Source organism: Suricata suricatta, chromosome 6, assembly GCF_006229205.1.
Source record: "Suricata suricatta isolate VVHF042 chromosome 6, meerkat_22Aug2017_6uvM2_HiC, whole genome shotgun sequence".
Classification (NCBI taxonomy): domain Eukaryota; kingdom Metazoa; phylum Chordata; class Mammalia; order Carnivora; family Herpestidae; genus Suricata; species Suricata suricatta.
In genome coordinates this window covers 51,476,231-51,498,580 of record NC_043705.1, presented here as the reverse complement: position 1 = coordinate 51,498,580, position 22,350 = coordinate 51,476,231, and the positions used below count along the sequence as shown (strand labels likewise).

At 43.0% G+C, this 22,350-nt stretch overlaps 1 protein-coding gene across 2 annotated transcripts in view; it reads right to left on the bottom strand.

Annotated features, from left to right (window-relative positions):
• ARHGEF28 (Rho guanine nucleotide exchange factor 28) overlaps positions 1-22,350 on the bottom strand; it is a 237,089-nt gene that overhangs the window by 134,833 nt on the left and 79,906 nt on the right. For both annotated transcript variants that reach the window (XM_029942435.1, XM_029942436.1), the window contains 3 exons: positions 18,612-18,795; positions 15,819-15,999; positions 10,415-10,487 (listed from right to left, as the gene is read on the bottom strand). In XM_029942435.1, coding sequence (XP_029798295.1) covers positions 10,415-10,487; positions 15,819-15,999; positions 18,612-18,795 — 438 coding nt within the window. The remainder of the gene's footprint in view (positions 1-10,414; positions 10,488-15,818; positions 16,000-18,611; positions 18,796-22,350) is intronic.

The following is a 22,350-nucleotide window of genomic DNA, read 5'->3' as shown; positions in this document are numbered from 1 at the left end:
CAGCCCAACTACCACACTCTGGTAAAATTTATGTGGACTGAGAGGTAAACAAGCCCAGGACCTCCTGCAGGAAATCCTGAGGGGGAAAAAAAACAACCCAGCATTAAATAAACAAATGCCCTGGATTCAGAAGGAAGGCTGATCACAGAACGAAAGCTCTTCAAAATAGCCCAGATTCTAAGGACATGACGAGTACCTACCTGAGGAAATCCCACGTCTAGTTTCTCAAATACCACACATTGCATGTTTCAAAAGAGCCTAATTCATTCCAGATGAGGTCTGCCTTTCCTCGGGCATCCTTAAAAGCCAACAACGCCAGCAAAACCCTTGGATTCCCACCACAGATGATGCCACGCCGAGCATGGACAGGCCACAGGCATGCTGAGCACCCTCTTTCTGAATAAAGGCTTTCCTGGAAATATCAGTGGTCGGGATGTGCTGGGCTAAACAGGAAGGCTTATTTAAGGAGTATTTTTCTCTGGGTCCTGCTTGGTTCTCTTCCCACCCAGTTGCCTGTAAACAAGAGCCACTGTTGCTGATATGTGACCGACAAAACCACATTGGGGCCCGGGGAAAATAAGTGTTGGACCCTCCTAGCAAGGGCAGATGGCTAAGAATCTTTACTGCCAACTGTATTAACATACAAGAGTGTGGGCCCACGGCCTCCCCTGAACCCTCCCTCAGCTGCCCTGCCACCATGGCCCTGCCTGACACCAATTCTGGGGAAACCTCCTGATTTAACTAGCCATACACCACTCCACTGTGTCATTCCTATTAACTGAAGTCTCCTGAGTCTCCAGATCTCCAGGTGGATTTAGTCAAGCTCTCCTTACTTCCAGGCACTGAGCTAGGAGTATCATTCCTGTTTTTGCTTAGACAAAGCATAAGGCGCTTTCCTAAAACATCATAGTAAGTGAAGGACAGAGCACAGAAGTCAAATCTCCCACTGTCACGATGGTTATTTTGTAATTTGCTAATAGAAACTTTGTGTTTACTAACAAGGGAGGAGATATTTATATTCCATAATAGTTTATTGTCCTTGCATTCATAATCCTTACAAGGTCTATAATGAAAAATGCTAGGATAATAGCTTCAATTTCACGTGGTCATGTCAGCTGACCTCAGCAGGGATGAGGGGCACGCGGGCAGCTTCTGTTCCCTGGATCCCTACCTACCTTTAAATGCACAGCCCACACAGGGCCTCCAGGTGGCAGCAGAGTACCGTCTGCGGAACAACATGGTCGGCGATAGGAAGGCCAAAAAGGGCCCGTTTCACCTTCTGTAAGCCCACTGCTCAAGTGCCAAAATTCAAAACACTAACATACACCTTTCTGTCCTGTTATACAGATGTAGGAATTGATGTGAAGTGGCTGTAGGAAATATTAGGGGTTTTGTTTTGAAACACACATACCCAAGCCCTAAAAGCTGGCTGGGTGGAGGAAATAGCACCATGACGTTAAAGACGGCAAGAGGAACCAGAACCGAAGATCCAATGACTCCAAGAGAATGACACACGTCTTTGCTTTGGCACTATAAAATATGCCTTTAAAGCCCTTTCAGACCATATGCTCTTAAATCAGGATTCTGCATTTCTAAACAATTTCTATTTACAGTAGGAATTAAATGGAACAGCAGGCATTTTATTCAAGCCTGCTAATCAAGAAGGCCCCAGTGCCTGGTAAAATCCAGTAACAAAAGACGTGCCACCCTGGTCATATGTTCAGATCCCAGCTTCCTGTCACTCTCCAAATTCCAGGCTTTGCACACGGTCAGCCTCGGTTTCTGTATGGTCTGTTGCATTTTGCTTTTGCATACTCTAATCTCATTAATGCAAAAAGCACAAACTATAATAAACGGGGCACGCCTTCATAAAATGTGTACTTCATTACTTTAAAAATAACTTTCAAAGTTATAAGACCTTTATCCAAATATCATTACAAGTATTTGTGACAGTGTATGGATTCAGGACAATAATGTATCATTAATTAATCTAAGACTATACACAACTTCATCTTAGAGCGTCTAAAGAATGTGGCACTCATTCTCCTGGAGTTTAATCAAATTGTTCTAGGAGAGACTCTGCTAAATTACTAGGATCCTCTTACACTTACTCCCCTCACCACCGACTGCACAGTGCAATCAAACCACTCACTGCTATAGCAACGTCTGGCCGATCACGGTATCAGTAACTTCAGACTACTCTCTTTTAAAGGCCTATTAATCCTGCCTTCACAGCCCACCCAGGAGGATTATCCCCTCTAATTTACCCAACTTAATAAACATGTCTTCTTATTGCCAAACTCTAATGGAAGAAGTAATCTCTAATAGTCACGCTCACCAGGGACGCTGCACAGGGTTAAGGAGCTCCAAGATTCCTGCCAGTGCTCTGTTAAGAAACAGATGAGCCTAACAGATCTCTACTCGGTATTGAGTCCCTTTTGAACAATAGAAGCCCAGAGGCTATATTCAAACAAAGCAAAAAAGCTTACACTGAAAATACAGGATGATCAGTAGTCTCCTTTAACTACTCTTTGCTGTGCCATCTGACTTCTCCCACAAAGGAGGGGGGAAAATATCCTGATCAGAGCCGACCAGCCAACTACTGCTGCTTCAGCTCTGGTTCAGGTTCAGCGGTCTGACAATCAAATCCACAACTGGCTTCGCGTTGCAGGGCATCGTCAAGAGGACAACTGGAAAACAAGGGTCATGCTCTCAGCCTGCATTGCCTACTCCACAAAGATCCAAAGGAATTCTGAGTGGTTCGCAGGCTTTGAATGCATCCTATTCTCTCAACAGACTGAGTTCTAGGAAGGCTGGGTCCAAATTGATTTTGGCCCAACACTTGACTCCCCAGTGCGAGGCAGAATGCCTAGCATATTAAAGGCACTGAATAAATGCTTCTCTCCTCCACCTAAGCTGGTGGCTGAAAATGGCTGATGAGATGTAGTGGATCATTAGGCAAACTTTAGGTCAGGACAGGGAAAGTGGTTCACTTTTTTGAATACTAATTCAAACACTCTCAATACCAGCACTGTTTATCCCAACTTGATCAGACAGATGAAGGCTTTTCCCTTTGCATCCTCCCCCCCCCCCCCCCCCCCCCCCCCAGCTAAGTCCAACAGCCACCTTTTCCTTTCCAGGCAAGCGCTGGTGTTTCCCTTATATAACGTCACCTCCACGCATCACTCTAAAGTTCTGTCCTCGTGTGCATGTTGGATTCACAAATGCCAGAGGACTTAAAATGGCGAAGGGAACAAATCTGAGAAGGCTTCCTTCCTACTATTAATTTGGGAGCCATTTTAATACTGTGACCTTTTGTTTCAGTATCCCAATTACTCCATTTTCCCCCTAAAAGTGGGAATACTAGTAAAACCTATCTTTTGGACTTCCCAATATAAATATGGACTGAGAGAAAAAGAGAAGGCACTTATCTACTGAAATATCGGCCTGAGCTCCATTCATCGAGGAGCCTTAACAGTCCGTTCAAGTGAACACACTTGGCTGGACCCCTGCTCAGACACAGGATGGGGTGGCGAGAGGACATCAAGGTGAAGGAGAGATTCCTGCCCTAACGCAATTCCAAATGCAGTGTTATTTTACAATATGATTTTCATATGTGCGCTCTGCCACCTTTCGAAAAGAATTTAAGACATCTTTTTTGAAATGTTTTTAAATTACTTAAGACACTTCCTGGGGCCAGGAAAGTAATTTTTAAAACTTTGAAAAGGTCAAAAGAAATGACAAAACCACTATTAATGTTTTAGTATATGCTTCTTCCCTACATGGATATTTTTCAACAGGTATTAGCATAGATTAATATATATATACATATAAAGATATAATGTCATACTAATTACCCATTTAAAGTGGACAATGATTTTTAACATATTCAGAGTTTCACAAGCATGACAATTTGGGAACATTTTCATTACACCCGGTAAGAAACCCTGTACCCATGAGCCCTCACAGCTCATTTCTCCCCAACTGCTTCCATTCCCACCCCAGCCAAAGGCAACCACTAATCTTCATTCTTTCTCAATGGATTCGTTTGTTCTGGATATTTCCCATTTTTAAGGATCGTTCACGTTGTTATGTACCGGCAGTTCATTCCTTTTTATTGCCCAACGCCATCCCGTCGTGTGGACGGACCCCGTTTTGTATATTCATTCCTAAACTGACATTCAGGCTTGTTTCTACTTTTTGGCACTTATGAATAAGGTGGCTAAGAACCTCTGCACACATTTCCTTATGGAGATGCAGGTTTTCATTCTGCTTGAGGATGTATCTAGGAGTGTAATTGCTGGGTCATATGGTAACTATGTTTAATATGTTTTTACGATATAGTTTTGGGTGTTTGTTTTGTTTTTTAGGTCTCCAGTGTGCATCACCCACTCCCCATAAAATTTCAAAGACTGAAGGACTTAGTTACAACCATTAAGTAAGCAGAAGCTCTAAATCATTACATCTCCAGCTGAGGTCAGGAAATAATTTTTCTGATTTACTCAACTGCTTGAATAAAATGAGGCAAGTCATATTTGAAAGGCATAAGCGACATTCAGTTTTGCCTTGAATACTCTTCTGTCCCTATGACTTCCCATTTAGATTCTAACTCAACTCAAGAAAGAAACTATTTAGCTTAGAGTTTCAACTTTAGCTTATTCGATTGTATTAGACCCCTAATATAAGTAAGCTCAGTTCATGCAAGTGCTTGCCTCTAGTCTGCTAATCTGACCTGGCTGGAACAGCATCCACGGCACATCTGAACAGAATTTGTTACATCTAGGTGAGTTCGGAAGAATCGGAGATTCTTTCCAGCTCACACTAATTCTCTCTGATTCTACGATCGACTGGGGAGGCAAGGAGAAGAATCCTTCCTTACGTGTGATAAAATACTAGTATGATAATAATAACAAACAAAAGGAACATCATAGCAGGTTGATATTCTATTTTTATCCCTGGCCCTTTAACGATGAAACCCATTCTCTTCGGTGGGCAGGTGAAAGAAGATGGGCAAGGTCAGTCTGTAAAGTAAGTACAGAAAAGGCTGAGCTGCTCTTTAAGATGAAATGAACAATTTCAAATCACTTCCTTGCGCTGGAAAGTACATTATCTGGGAATGATTTGTAATTGTCTTTATGAAGCCTAAACACTTGACTTTCAGGTGAAAAGCCCTGAGCAAGTCCTTGGATGGATCTGCCACACTAGGGTTAAGACATGGCTCTGTGCCCAACTGAGTGACCGTTCTCACTGAACAGCCTCTTAAACTGTGGTCCTGAAACCCCCGACACCTCAGGTCACAGCCATCCAGGCTTAAAGGACCTCAATCTTGACAAACATTGGGCCTATATTCAACACTTCTAAAAAGACAGTCAGTTACAGTATTTAAAATGAAAAACCTTGGAAAGAAAACTCTGTGCACATAAAAACCCTCTTGTTTTCCCAGTAACTCACGGGAAATATTCCAAGGAGGAAGATCCACCACCCAACTCCCTCTTCACCTTTCACTCACCCGGAGCCCGCGGGGAAGGGCTGCAACCTCATCTAAGGACCACGCAGATGAAAGAGCTGCTAGCCTCGTTACGCTGACAGGAAGAGCTGTGTCCTGGCGTCCCAACACATGCACGATTACCACTAAATCCACCCTAGCACAGGTTATAACTTGCACTTATAACAAGCTAGAAGGGCTATGAACTAGTAGTGGCTAAGCATCTGGGTTCAGATACCAGTCCAGGGGCTCTACCTGGATTTTCTCACGTAAGCCTTACTATGAAGTATTACATGATACTCTCAATTCCACCATTTTGCACCAAAGAGAACAGATGAATAACCTGCATGATGTTCAGCAGTGAGGTCATGGTGGGGCTGAGGTTTTAGCAGAGTCTGCCTGGAGCTGGTGTGTGCATCAAGACATGCCTGTGCATGTGGGTCATAAATCCTTGTAAGGACTTTAGGAGACAGGTCAGCCATGTGGAAGAGAGCTCATTTCAAAGGAGTGCTTCCAATTTTACATTTTTCCATCACACAGATACTGGGGAGAACTCTCCAGCAGCAGCCCAAAGATGGAACAGGTAAGGGCTCCGTTATATAAGGACAGTGGCTATTCTATAGTGTGATAGGTAAGAGAATTTACTTGCCAGACTTCTGACTGCCTGAGAGCAAGTGTCACATCAGACAAGTTGTGTGACCTCCCTGTGCTACCTTCTCATGTATACAATTGGGCAAATACACTCCTGACTCCTAGCGAAGTCCCCTCCCCTCTCCGTGATCACTGGAATGCACAAATTGTGCTCTGCTCACAGCTGCATCCCCAGCACCTAGAACAGTATCGAGCACTCAACAAATACTAAAGTGTAACTATATACAAGTTAACTGCTTGACCTCGGGAGGTTTTTTTCTCTTTGCCTTTCTGGCTACTGCTATGCCTGCAGGGGTCATGTATGCCTGTGTGGACAGTGCCTTGGGTTTGGACCCATCGCCTCTCCCGCCCTTCTCACAGGGTCATGAAGGGGAACCCTCTCGGCCCTGCTGTGAACTGCTGTTTCAGCCCACAGGAAAGGGTCCTGCCTTCTGTCCTTTGTGAGAACAACTCAAGCTCCAGCTCAACTCCCCATTTCCTTGTTACTGAAAATGTGGAACATAATTACTGGAGAGAAGCTGACAAAGTAAGAGACTCTTTAACACAGAAGTCGAGAAAGTTAGCAGATCACACAGTTTTGTTTTTAAACTACAGAAGAATATAAAAGAAATGGAGTCCTGTAGTGGTCGATGGTACTGCAATGGTCCTGTTTACTGTCTGTGCCCCATAGACTCTACACGGCATCAACCTGCCAAAGAGCATCAAAAAGTACAGCAGGGTGTGTGGCCAGGCGCAGGTGTTCTGACTATTCAAGATCACCAGGACAAGCTTTAAAAACACCTCCCTCTGGGGAGAGAGAGGAAGGCAAACCATGAGAGACTCTCGAATACTGAGAACAAACTGAGGGCTGATGGGGGGTAAAGGGAGTGATGGGCATGGAGGAGGGCACTTGTCGGGATGAGCACTGGGTGTTATATGGAAACCAGCTTGACAATAAACTATAAATGAAATAAATAAATAAATAAATAAAAATAAAAAATAAAAAACACCTCCCCTATCCAGCTCCCACGGATGGCAAGGACCCATGTAAGAATGAAAACGGAAGGAAATACAGTCCAGAAAGGGCAGGAACAGTAGAAATGAGGAAAAGCAACATCCCCCCAAGTTCCTCCCATGGACCATGTCCATGAAATGGTCTAAGCACCGTTGAAAGGGGATTCTGGCATGAAACATTTAGAGAACTATTACGTCATGTCACACTGGGGTCTTGACTGCAACAAGTTAACTAGAAGCTGAAGAACATTTAATGTGCTCTAAATCTCCAGAATGGATGAAGGTCTCACACAGTCCATTTTTTAATCTCTTTGATCCATGAGTCCTTATTTATCAGAGCATCTCCCAAGACTGGTGTTTTGTACAATGCTCCTTAGGAAATCGCAGAATAGGAGATCAAATAAGGATGAAGGCAGCAAGGGACAAAACAGTGTCGGGCGGTAGATTAATAAATACTAATCATTAACTTATTCATCTCAGCATATTAAAAATGAGAAGACTTTTTGGCTATTTATTTAGTTCATTTGGAATAATGTTCCATCCTGCTGGGAGTATGATCACAGTCATGAAACTATGGAAACATACTTAGCTCAGAGACAATGATGACAGCATTTATCACACCAACAGGGACTGCAGAGCTGATCTCCAGCATAAGCTGTCATCTTTTAATCAATGGCAGCTGCAGATACAAGCTTGGAGCCTCCCTCTCCACCCACTGCTCCAAGAGGAACAGAAAAACCTCATCTCCTAAGACTCTCCTAGTAGATCACAAAGGGAAGGTTTGCTCTGGGGGTTTAAAGAAGAGGGAAAAGAAGCATACTTTTACATTCAAAATGTTTTCTTCTTCCAGGTGAAGGGTCTACAAGTTTAAGAATGGACAAAAACGAATGGGGGTATTTCCACTTTGGGTGAATACCGCCCTCTGCTGGAATGTGCAGTTTCTAATCTGTCCTCCAAGCACAGACAAATCGAAGCACGGCCTCGAAGGTCTATACACTCACCACACACACTAATTTTTTGGAGTTGGAGCACCTGAGTTTCTGGCCAAATTCTTTTGCTTAATGGTTGCATGACCCGGTATCTTACCTTGGCTGCTCCTAGACCCATCAAACTCAACCCATATACGGAGGAGTAACTTTTCCTTGTCATGATGCTGCTTCCCGTAAGGTCTAGCCCAGTGAGAAATACACTGGGACTAGAGGAATCAACCACCTCCTCACTGCTGACACCCACCTGACACCCTGCACCCACGGGCAGTCCCCACCTGTCCCCACCTCTCCGCTACCATCACACTGCTGTGGTGCAGACCCTCCTCTGTGTTCCTTATAGCAGCGACCCCTCCAATCCACTCTTCACATTCTCACAGGGTGACCTTTTGAAAATAATCATCTCATTTGCTTGAAACAGCTCTCACAGCTATCAGGGGGAGGTTCCAGTTCCTTGCCTTGTGTACAAGCCATGTTGACACGCCTTCCCCTCAAGCCTGTGTCACTGGCATCTCACACACTCACGTGCGCACACACACACACACACACACACACAGAGTTAACAGGACTACAAAATGATCTGCATGTCCCTCAATTCATCCTGTGGTTCAGAACTCTGTAATACAAATATTTCCATTGTCTCAAATTCCCTTCCCTCCATTTGCTCACAGCTCCAGGGTCACCTCCTCCAGGAAGCTTTTCCTGATAACAGTCAGAAGCCACAGAGCCCTCAGACTATTTGCATATGACTCCTGTTTCACTTATCATAATGTGCTGGGGGCAACAAGTATTTCTGCCTCAGTTCCAACTGTCAGACCCTTAAGGGCAAGAATTGAAACCTTATTCAGACTCTACTTTGTTCTATTAGTTTAAAGGTGGGCTAAGAAGAGAAGAAAAACATACAAATAAAAATCACAGGGAAAAAGCAAGGTTGGAAGCTTAATAAATAAGGGTAATACAAAAATTAATTTAGCAGGACCCTACATATTTGCAGGTCAGAACCTTAGCTCCAAGGTTTTTTTTGTTTGTTTGTTTTCTTCAACCAGCTTTAAGGGGGGGTGTCGGGGGAAACCCCTTGGAAGTTACAGCAGTAAAAGCAAGCCAAATGCTCAGAAGAAGACAGCACTGCTGAAACAAAATCTTCAGGTCTTCAGGAGAAAGCATAAAGTTACCCACAGCCTCATTAGACAGGAAGGACAAGCCTCAGCTCCTTGGTGCCACCAGCACATCATCTACAGGACACACGTGTGACGACAACTCCACAGGCGCCCAAGCAGACCCAGCTTGAGCAGGAAGCTCAGCTAGGCAACTTTTTTTTTAATGTTTTATTTATTTTTGAGAGAGAGAGACAGTGTGAGCAGAGGGTCAGAGAGAGAGACACACACAGAATCCGAAGACAGGCTGGGCTGTCAGCACAGAGCCTGATGCGGGGCTGGAACCCACAAACCGCGAGATCGTGACCTGACCTGAAGTTGGACGTTCAACCAACTGAGCCACCCAGGCACCCCTTAGCTAGTCAACTTAACCCAAGAGTGTGTGCAATACGGCTGGGCACTTGGACTTCCAACAACTTGCTACAAAACTCCCTCCTCCAAGACTACTTTTTAACAAACACGGAGGCAACGAGTTTAAGATTTTAACACCTGACAAACACCTACAATCCAACTAGTCTAAGTGGCCAGTTACAAGCAGAATCAAAAATATTAACCAGAGGGCACCTGTGTGGCTCAGTCCATTATGTGTCCAACTTTGGCTCAGGTCATGATCTGCAGTTCATGGGTTCAAGTCCCACATCAGGCTCTGTGCTGACGGCTCAGAGCCTAGAGCCTGCTTCTCATTCTGTGTTTCCCTCTCTCTGCCCCTCCCTCCCTCTTCTCTCTCTCAAAACTAAATAAACTTAAGAAAAAAATTCTTTTAATTAAAAAATGCATATTAACCAGTAGTCAACGATGCTGGCTTAGGGGCAATGGCCTTGACCTAGCTTCTCTCCCTAATGCCACCAGCATCTAATATGGAGGTTTTCAGACCTATTAGACTATGTTCCCTTTACATAAGAGAGATTTTGTAATGCTCCTCCACTACCCTGAAATTAAATAATGTAATCATACCCCCAAATATATATAACCCTATCCTCACACCTAATTTCAAAAAAAAAAACATAAAAACTATTCTCAAACAGAAAGCAAAAAAAAAAAGAAATGGTTTCCACTGTGCTTCACTACCTACTTTAACCACGAGTTAACCTGTTAGTTCTGAGCACTCTCTGGGTTCCCCAGTGTGGGGGAAGGAGCTTACATACCTTCTTCAGTTTCTGCAGCACTGGAGGGCATGTCTCGTCTTTCCTCCTGTCTGGCTTCTTGATCTTCAAGAGCCTAAGGAAAAAAAAATTATTAAAAACAACTGGAAGCTTCAGATATGCGACAAGGAGACGGGAATCACAATCATAGGTTTTGAACAGAGCCAGGGCAGACACGGCCTAGGGAGGTCTGCAAAGACAGGGTGGGTGCGGTCCCTGGGAGTCCACAGAGACGGCGGCCCAAGAAGATGATGAGAGATACTGGGGGACCCAGGGGCCTGGGGTGAAAGTGCCTCGGCCACTTATCCTCCACTGCTTGCTTCCTCATGTCACAACCGGAAGGACCTCAGGAAAATAATGCATGAACCAAAAAGGGGACAGAACAGAAAATCATGAAACTGTGAAGAAGAGCCACTGTTTATGCATGTGCCCATCCTGACCAACCTCTACCCATGCCATACGACACAGGGGTCCTGGGGACAGGACCCCCATCAGATGAGGGAGGGCCCAGGATGACCAACTAGCCTTGGGCTGCAAGCCACTATATGCTGGTGCAGGCTGCCCAGGCTGAGACCAAGCTGGTGGCCTTAGAGACTAGCTGCCTCCCGGAGCCCTTGGCATTCTCTTTTCAAGTGGATACCCCTTGGCCAGGGAAATGTGAAGAGCCACAGAATTGTGTGTTGACGTGCCAAATTATAAAATAGCCCAACGCTGCAGCAACACATGTTCTAAAACAAACACAAGCGTATACCTGAGCAGACATCCCTGAAACTGGCCCAGACCCCTGAATCCCCAAGGGCATATGTTTGTTTATATGGTAGAATGAAAGAGAAACAGAGCATGAGTGGAGGAGGGGCAGAGAGAGAGAGAGGGAGACACAGAATCTGAAACAGGCTCCAGGCTCTGAGCTGCCAGCACAGAGCCCAACAAGGGGCTCAAACCCACGAACTGTGAGATCATGACCTGAGCCGAAGTCAGACACTTAACCAACTGAGCCACCAGGCACTCCATCATAGGCATGTTATTAATTAAACTCAGTGTATCAAATGCCTTGCTCTTGACTATTTCAGAAGAACATCTTGCAGCCAGAACAACACACTTAACCAAACCACAAAGGGGGCAGGGAACAATCACCCGCTTACTCACCCTCCATAGCTGTCAACTCCTGCCAGTCTCCTCCCCCAGAGGCTGTATCCTCCCTTCTGGTGCCCACCATGGAGTTAAAGGCTGGACCAGACATGGTCCATACTGGGAGCGGCTAAGGAGATGGGATCAAGAGTGGCTAGGGCCGTAGGGGATCCCGCCATGCAGGCTCAAGGCCACACACAACCACCAGCCCGTGTGATCACCTGGGTTCGCCCTGACACTGAAATCCTAGTCCTTCCGTGAGGACAACTGGCAAGGCTGTGTGAAAACAGCATCAGGCAATGCTGGTTTCTGGTTACAAAGCAAAACCTGAGGTAAGGAAATATTTTTCCTTGTAAATGGCACATATTAATATAATTATTATCCCTCTGAAGCAAATTTTGATGCAATTTTAGGACACTTTAATTTCCTAGCTGAAATTATTATTGTTAGCCAACTTCTAGAACTAAATTCTCAACATTCTGATTCACAGCAAAAACTCTGTTACAAGGAGAAAATTAAAGCCTGATTAAAAAATATAGCTAAGACACTGCCTATTATCTCATTTCCTTATATGTTTACTGTTTGGGTATTTAGCACCAACTTAGCGTTAAACACTTAATGTTTATTGCCAATCATCAGTCCACCAGTGTCGGCTGTAATACAGGTGCTGAGATGAATCCTCTATAACTCTTAACAAGTATGGCGCCTGAATGGGTCGCCTCCTGAATAGCTCTGGTCTATGGTAAAACAGACTCAGATTTCTGCAGCAAGGTTTTATTGTGGTTGTTCTAGAAGAACCACTGATACCTAAGCACTGACCAGATCCCAAGACTCAAGATGCCTCCTTGACAAGACTAAAGCTATGATTCAGTTCCTTGAGAATAAATTAGTACCTCAAAGTCATTTCTATAGCTGTTATATAAAAAACACTTTCCCACATCTAAGATTTAACAAAACATGAATACTTTATTACTATACATAATTTTATATTTGTTCCCCCAAATTATTAAGCTTTAGCATGGACAATCTGTAATAGTCATCACCTGTTTTCATGTAAAATAGCAACAGACCGGAAAGAAATATGACTGAAAACTTTGAATTCAAGAATACTATGAAAACATTTTGTAGCACAGGTAAGAGCAAGGCATTTGATACACTGAGTTTAATTAATAACATGCCTATGGATGTCTGTCGGGGTTTCAGATCCACCTCCAGGATGTGATGGGGGGCCCTTGCCAAGGAGCAGTTCTCTGATGACCATGCAAGACAGGCCTCGTCCACTGCAGATGCCCCTTGCAAGTCCAAGTTGCTTTTTGTACTTCTGACCAAGTGACTCTAAATCAGAGGTTCCCACAACCTCCCCACCTTGGATTTGATTAATTTGCTAGAGTGGCTTTCAGACCTCAGAGAAACATTGTACCTACCAATTACTTGTTTCTTATAAAAGCATGTAACTCATGGACATCGAGTAAGGTACAGGCAAAGGACAAACAGCTTCCGTGTTCCCATGGAGCACACACACCACTCCCAGCACCTCCCCGTGTTACCAACCTACAAGCTCTCTGGAAGCCTGTCCTTTCGAGTTCTTATGGAGGTTTCATTGCATACCCATGATTCATTAAATCACTGATCACTGATGAACTCCATCTCCTGTCTGCAATCCCCAACCCAGGTCAGATGGTGTAATGAAAGAAAGTTCCAACCCCATAATCACAGTTGCCAACATTAGCTACTTTCCTAGAGTCACCTCATTAACATAACAAGACACCTATATCATGGTCACCTCTTCAAATTCCCAAAGGGTGTGGGAGCTGTGACCCAGGAAGCATGGAGAAAGACTTTCTTATAAATCACAATAACCTCAAGAATCTCTGCTCTTACCTTCCTGTTCCTCCGCTCACCACCCAGCCACACAACTTCTACTTTTCTATTGAGCCTTTCTCTTAAAATGACAATCTCTAAGAAACTGGAAACCTATCTCCCTTTGGCCTCTGTTACTGAGTCCACTCCATCAATTACTGAACACCGACATCTACTCACCCTACAGCTTCCAAGTCCTCAGTATTATCCCCAATATATCATGAGAAATCATGAATCAAGCCTCAGAGGTTGGTAGCTTTTTATAACGAAACATTGTTGTAAGTGGGGTATTAAAGTCCCCTGCAATTAGCACATTCTTATCAATAAGATTGCTTTTGTTTGTGATTGTTTTATGTATCTAGGAGCTCCCAAATTCGGTGCATAAATGTTTATAACTGTTAGCTCTTCTTCATGTAGAGTCTTTGTAATTATTATATAATGAAACAAATGTTCATGATTTTTGCTAGACACAGGGTAGACTCCATCACTTTTAAGAGTTTTGTCACCAGGTGCTGCACTGTGACCAGAACACCCCATCTTAGGACACATGTGCTCCTGAGCTCTGCCCGTGCACAGGTGCAGGGAGCTGAGTACATCAAGAGCAGTGTTCGTCTTCAAGGCCATAGCTTGGCCTGGTCAGAAAATCTACACCTGGGGGCTTGGGTGAGAAGCCACCAGGATGGCTGATGGCTTTGGTATCTTTAAATGACAAGTATCCTTAAGCAAATGAGAAAATACTATATTGCCAGAAAATGATATATTTCCTAAAACCCAACAAAGGAATGTAGCTCATAGTGAGGAGCATGTTTTATTTTATTTAATTTTCTTATGTTTATTTTTGGTTTTGCGGTCAAATGCTCTATCCCTAAGCTGTACCCCCACCTTATGTTTATTTTTGGGAAGAGGGGGCAGAGAGAAAGAGAGACACAGACTCTGAAGCAGGCCCCAGGCTCCTAGTTGTCAGCACAGAGCCCAGTGTGGGGCTCGAACTCACAACCGTGAGATCATGACCTCAGCTGAAGTCAGATGCTTAACCAACTGAGCCACCCAGGTGCCCCTCATTTTACTTCTTTAAATATAACTCTAGGGGTGCCTGGGTGGCTCAGACGGTTAAGCAGCTGACTTCCGCTGGGGTCATGATGTCACAGTTTGTGAGTTTAAGCCTGCAACAGGCTCTGAGCTGACAGCTCGAAGCCTGGAGCCTGCGTCAGATTCTGTCTCCCTCCCACCCTCCCTCCCTCCCTCCCTCTCCCTCCCTCTCTCTCTCTCTCTCTCTCTCTCTCTCTCTCTCTCTCTCTGCCCTCCTCTACTCATGCTCTGTCTTTCAAAAATAAATAAATGTTAAAAAAAATTTTAACTCTATATGGACTAAGCCAACCATAATCTTTGATAGCAATGTTTTTTATTGTTTTTACTAAATTTGCAGTTTAATTATATGAAGCAAACATTTTACAAAAGCCAAAACTGTGATAAATGACAGTATAATTTTTTTTAATTGTTTACTTTGTAAAGCCTATACAGTCATGAAACTTATATCTTGGTAATGGGTTTGCCTGAGAACACAGACCATGGGGCATCTGGTGAGTGAATCCAGGACACCCTGGAGCACTGTCAGCTAGATGGACGCAAGCCTTCCACTCAAAATAACATTTTGCTTCATGATAATTAAAAGAAATAAATTCTATTTATATTCTTCCAGATTCTACAAAAAATAAAAAAATAATGAAGATGAAACTCTTTAAACTCTGACAGGGGCATTCTACGAAGTCACTGAAAGCTGGTGTGTGAGCCAGCCTTTGAAAAGAGAAGAGTCTCAAATGACCATCCCCTATCTGGGACAATGCTTAACTACATCTAAGCCTTGGGAGAGCCGGAAGTGGATATTTTCGAGGTGTAACAACCCCAAATTCAAACGTTAAGTAAAATCAGGAGCGTGTAAGTGGCTCAGTCAGTTCATCGGCCTAACTCTTGACTGCAGCTCAGATCTTGATCTCATGGTTTGTGGGATTAAGCCCTGCATCAGGCTCTGCACTAACAGTGTGGAGCCTGCTTAGAATTCTCCCTCCCCCTCACCCCACTCTCTCTCCCAAAATAAATAAATAAACATAAAAAGAATAATTAAGTAAAATCAATAAGTGAATACAAAATATCCAATATTAGATGACTAAAACCTAACATTTGGGATGCTGGCTCCTGGAAAATAAATCCTTACACAAACTACTATTTTCTACCTCCAAAATATTATGCAGTAATCTTCATTCTACCAATGTAACACAGTTTCCAATTCCATGTCCCCAAAGCTTCATTAGAAAAAAAATCAAGAGCTACCCTCCAAAACTCTGTTCCCAAAATAATGAGTTTGCTGTCTGGACTCTCAAGGAGTATCAGTTATTACCTACCAGAACGAAGGGTCACACACCTGGATGAGAAAGGCTCTGTCCCAAAAGTATTTCCTGAAGAGTTTAATATCTCCCTCCAATAAATGCTCAGCCGTGTGGTTCAGAGTCAAGGTCAGTGTTTCTGATGCGTGAATATACTGCAGGAAGGCATCTTCGCTGAGCGGCAGTCGGGAAAAGCCTGGAGAACGTTTGCCCTGGAAACTGAAATGTCACAGATCAAAACCCAATGGCAGTTTCGGAGACCTCAACACCAAGATCCCAGTACCCTCACTGCCCCCACTATTCCATCCAACTGGCCAAATGATCCACGCGAGCCATCTACTGACAATAAGTACCTAAGACCATGTAAAGAGACCCTAATAGAGCTACCTTTTTCCACCTGGAGAAGAGGTCGGTTGAAAAGCTGACATAAAGATATTCATGTAACTAATCTAACTAATGACTTTTAAACATGGTGTTTTACCTCAATATTCCATTCTCTTTTTAACTTAACCAGATGCGTCTTGCTTTAATAGGGTCACGTGTAAAAAAACAAATTAGCTGGCAGCCAACAGCTTATTAGGTGATTACAGTGGAAAACAGCTATGATCTCCAGGGAGAACAGTGAGGTTTGGATGTTACAAACAAGCGGATATTCTTAACACACTGGTCCACTGTTAGAAATCATTTTATCACGCAAATTAAAAATGCATCAATTTCATCTTGTTCTGTTCCTGAAAACACCCATAAACAAATAAACAACGTTCCCAAACTAAATTCTTGAATATAAACTAATTTAGTTTTGTTTTGGCCAAGGACAACTGCACATTCATTAGTTAGACGTAGGCTTCACAGTTAGTATCATAGTATTCTGGATGGCTCATAAGGTCTTAAAATTACAACAGTAAAGGACCCTCAGGAGGAAAATGCTACTGTGTCCCAACAGGAGCTCACCTCAGCAGGGTGTCACATCCCCACAGATTGCTCCCAGATTCCTCACTTCACAGCATTCATTCTATGCCTCCTTACTCCTCTTACATGACCTCACTTTGTTAATGAATGCTTCACAAAAATAGAATATACTTCCAATCAAACAAATGTTATCTCTGTGATATGGAGCAAAAAGATCCATTAAGAGCATTTATATTCTAAGATTTGGGGGTGTCTCCTCAAATTCTTGGCATGAATTACTCGCAGTAACTCCAGAATCTTCTAGAAAACAACTCCCCGTACTAACATGCCACCGAAGCAAATGGATGCTAAAGCCTTAGCCAAAAAAGGCTGTTGTTAATTTAAAAAATGGAAGCTTCGCCATATACTCGGATTTTAGCTTACAGACTACTGCTAATACCATTCATGTATTTGTTAGATATGCCAACTTCTAAAGCACATAATATCTTCTGGTCCTGGAGACTGCAGAAAGGTGCCAAGCTACCCAAGATGAAGTAAGCCTCCTGGATTTTCATCTAACACTGAACCTCCCACAATGACTAAGTCAAAGAAAGTAGTCCTGCCTTGGCCTTTTAAGCAGGGTCATGTTAGAGCCAAGAAAAGGGCAGTACCTTTTGGATTGGCTTTTCCCTTGGTTGGTGGTCATGTGACCAAAGTAGGATAAAAGTAAACAAAAAGCTGTGACTTCTATGCGAATATCCATTTACGCACCATAAAACCATAAATTACATTGAGTTTCATAAGCCAAACAAGAAAAACCAGTCCATTAAGATACACAGGTAATAATACTCTGATTATACTTAATATTTATGTAGTACTTTGTAATTTTCAATGCACTTTCCCATTTTTAACACCTGGTAAGTGAAGGAAATCACTGTACTTGAATCTCCCTTTCTTAAGAATAAGCATGAATCTGAATCATCATAAATAAGAAACCACACATCTCTCCTTCATTGACAATGTTGATATCATCATCAACATAGTAAAGTTTATAGCTCCTTCACATTATTATTTCTTTTACATTATTTCACTAAATCCTAGTATCTTAGAATTTGTCTATTACTGATTCAACAAAAATTTAGGATGCCTGGGTGGCTCAGTTGGTTCAATAATTTATATTCTTTGAGTAATCATTATATGCCGAAAATTTATCAGAAATACTACAGCGGGCAGTTTCTGCCTCAAGTGATAGAGGATGGGACCTGGGCAACAAATGATGACTACATATAAAATTCTCAACAATGTTGTTAATAATTTTAATCACCACATTATAAATAAATCATGGGGTGCTGGGTGGCTCGGTCAGTTAAACATCTGACTTCAGCTCAGGTCATGATGTCACAGTTTGTGAGTCTGAGCCCCGCAACAGGCTCTGTGCTGACAGCTCAGAGCCTGGAGCCTGCTTCCGATTCTGTGTCCCTCTCTCTCTGGCCTTCCCCCACTTGTGCTCTCTCTCTGTTTCTCAAAAATAAACAAATGTTAAAAAAATTTTTTTAATAAATTAATCACAATCACTAAAGGCCTTGACAGAGATGGCATGTCTAAAGAAGTTCCGCTTCTTTTTATTATTATTATTTTTTAAGAAGTCCTATTTAAGCTGCAACCTGAAAGATAAGTAGGGGTTAGGCTAGCATCTGCCAACTTTTCTCTTTATTATACCTCCCTGTGGACCTTTCAAGACTTTATTTTAATTCCCCCCATGAAATGTTGATAACAAATATATCTATCTGCTCACATACTCTGTACTTTACACATGAGAACTAATGGTAACACATAAACCAACATTAGCTTGCGGTTTGGTTATTTCAGTTTTTCCACAATACTTGGAACACTTTATAGAAACAGATCAAGAGAGAATCAGTCTATCAAGTAGCCAAACTCACTTTGAGATGTCCTCAACCAGCTTGGTGTATCCGGCACGTAGAGCTAAGTCTAATGGTGTGGCACCTTCTTCATTGAGTAAAGCCAAAGCCTGGACTCCCCCAGGGAGACACAAGAGGAAATGAGAGAGCTTAGGTAGGCCCCATCTCATAGCCAGGTGGAGAAGAGACTCTCTGCACAAAGACACTGAAAAGGAAAACACAGGACATCAGTTCCCCTATTTACAAATGTCTTATATGCTTTAACTAAGATACCATGTATTTAGACATAATAAGAATGTTAGAACTGGAAGGAACCATCAAAAGCATCTAATCCAAACACCTAATTTTATAGATGTGGACAGGCCAAGTGATTTGTCCAAACTTAGACAGCCAGTCGGTGCTGCAGGCCGTCTGCTCATCGCTGGCCCAGCGCTGCCTCCGCCCACTGCAGTGCACACTCGCGTCACTTTCCGCGTGTGCGATCAAGTCATCCGGGAAAACCAGTGCTGGGAGCACACCGCCCTTTAGAAACACTCCAAGGTGCACCTTCAGGAGACGCTGCTACTTCCATAGGTCAGGCTCTCAGAGGCCCCAACTGTGGAGGAGCCCCCGTTCCCACTCTTCATCCTCAGAGGTGCTCCGCCCCTCATGAGAAGCTGAGACAGAAATGGGCTTCCTGTGTCCAGAACACTTGAGACCATGATCTTTCCCAAACTCCACTGAGGCGCTTTCACCCATCTGTTAGATTATTTCAGGGCTGGCAAAGCCACTCGGGCGCTCTGTTTAAAAGTCAGCCTGTGCTTTTTCACATGCACCTTGACAGAGGGCTCTTGATCTATCTGCGTATCTGAGTTTTCCCTGTGGTGTTTGCTGCTTTACATTATGGTCATTTCCTATGGGTATCATTGCACAGGCTGAGGAGTTGTTGCCTTTTTTTTTTTTTTTTAATCTCAACACCCAGCATAGTATCTGACAAACTAAAGTCATCTAGTATTTGTGGAGTTGAACAGCAACTGCTAAAATCTCCATTATTTGTATATGTTAAAATTGCCTTATTTGTACAGTTTGTACACCTGTGTTTCTATTGCAATACCCAGTGCCTGGAACACAGATGGCTCATGATAAACATTACACTGGAAATATGGAGAAGAGTAAATATGCTTACATTAAAAAAAAAAAAGGAGGCCCATGAACTCCCTAGGCATCAAGACGCCCCTTGAAATAAGCCTAGTCTTCACAAACTAAACCTGAAAATCCTAACAGTATCTGTTGGAATAAGCATTCAGTAAGAATTTGAATTATATATACCCTCCCTCATGTTGAGTCATGTTACTGGCTACAGTTCTAATAGGGAAGAGGTCCAGAGCACACCGCCATCATGCTGCAGAGAAAAGCCAGAGGGGAGGGACCTCCATGTCTGGCACATGTATATGCACTAGAAATATCTGCCTATTGAATGAACGAATATATGACCAAGGGGGCCCTTTCCCTGATGAGTACCCATGAAAGTTAGCTTTTCATATATGACTGCAGGTGCTATTTGGAGTATCTAACATCCTTAGTTCTACTTATGATACCTCAACTAAAATATGTTTACAACAACTATGTACTCTAATGGAATCTTGACACAGAGGACAGAAATTACCTATTTCTCCACACAGTTTACGGTCTCCATGAACAAGATTTTACAGTTCCATTGTCTTCATTAACATAACCTGACTGGTCCAGGAGACTCTTCCCTGGGCAAATGGTTGTGTGTTCATTATCCCTTCAAGACCCATCAACTGTTCGGTAAAAAGCATCAAGAAGCTTAAGCCCTGAAACCAACCTTTAACTATAATATCATGATCCTATCCAGTCTTAATCCAACTCCCTTCCTTGCCTACCACTGCTCCTCTGCCATCGAAGACCATCATTAAACCCAACTTCAGGTTCTCAAGACAGGGCAACCCCGCCCTCCCCTTGAAGAGGCTGGAAGGCTCTGCAGGGGTGTTGTTCTGTCTTACCAGGGTAGGCAGTTAACTCAGCTTTCTTTTCCCGGTGGGCTGTGCTGATGCTACTTGGATAGCCACTTCCAACACCACCTGGATTTCAAACAATTAGAGGGAAATACTCCACTACACAAAAGCAGGAGAAAACTGCTTAGGTTTTATTTTTAGTGGGTTTTTTCTAAACATTATTTATTTATTTATTTATTCTGAGAGTGAGAAAGAGTACTCACAAGCAGGGGAGGGGCAAAGAGAAGGAGAGACAGAATGCCAAGGAAGCTCTATGCCAGCAGTATAGAGCCCAATGTAGGACTTGAACTCATGAAATGTGAGATCATGAACTCAACTAAGTTCAAGTCAGCGGACATTCAACCGAGCCACCAAGGTGTCCCTAGTGGTTTATATTTACCTAGATCAAGAATGTAAAGCCTTTTTTTTTTTAAATGCTTTTTATTTTTTTTCCAGTTGTAATTCAGTTTTTAAATTTTATTCATTTTTTTAAATTTACATCCAAGCTAGTTAGCATTATAGAGCAAGAATGATTTCGGGAGTCTCATCCCAGAAAGGGTCTCTCTTAGTGCCCTTTACCCATTTAGCCCATCCCCCCACCCATAACCCCTCCAGCAACCCTCAGTTTGTTCCCTATATTTAAGAATCTCTTGTGTTTTGTCCCCTTTCTTGTTTTTATATTGTTTTTAACTTCCCTGTAAAGCCTTCTATCTCAAATACATAAATAAGCCCTCGCAATGAAAAGCACACTTCGCAGTGCATTTGGTCCATCACCGGTCTACGGGACACAGCACAGACCCCCTACTCCATAAGAGGACAACCGAAATATCAAAACCTCTAACAACAAAGCGCTGCACTCCTGCCAGGCATCTGTTTAATATACTTGATGCCTTCAAAAGGCTATTAAAGAACTTGTGTTTATTTTATCCTTTAAGTTTTTGACCTTTAAACTCATTTTATTAGAAAGCAGCATTTTCCTTTTTAACAGATTCCCAGCAAGACATGTTTGAAATTTCCATTTTTCCCCCCTTCTTAAAAATGCGGAAGAGACTGGTTAAGATCAGGTAATGAAACCAACACACAAGCACAAGGACATCCCCGGACATGTACATCAGCATGACATCATAACCAGCTATCCTGGTATGGAATTTCTAAATCCTAGATCCCAATTTGAATCTGGTGAGAAATATCAAATGGTTCTATGGGATATGATTTTCTTCCAAGAAAAAGAAGATCAAAAAGGACTATTTAAACCTTTTCCATTCCTTTTTTTTTTTTTTAATAAGCCAGGTCTTTTTTTCTTTTTCCTTAAGTTTATTTATTTTGAGAGAGTGAGAGAGCATGAGCAGGCATAGGGGCAGAGAGAAGGGAGAGAAAATCCCAAGCAGGCTCTGCACTGTCCAGGCAGGGCCCGATGTGGGGGCTCAATCTCAGGAACTGTGAGATTATGACCTGAGCTCACACTAAGTGTCCAATGCTTAACCCCTTAACCAACTAAGTGAGCCACCTAGGTATCCCTGCATTCCCTTTTCAAATAAAAGGGTTGATAAAGTCAAGTATGGTGTCAGTCATTTAAATGCAACTCCCTACACTGCCTGGGGGCAGTGATGCACATGCCCTTGAACCTGGGAATTAGATCAGTGTATTCAATCAGGCAGACAGCATGGGTGTGGGCAGAAGTGTCCTCCTCTGGGGCACTTTCCAGGACTGTTCTGCTGTGAATCCAGAGCCCCACTCCCTCTTCAGGCTCCAATCTCACATCT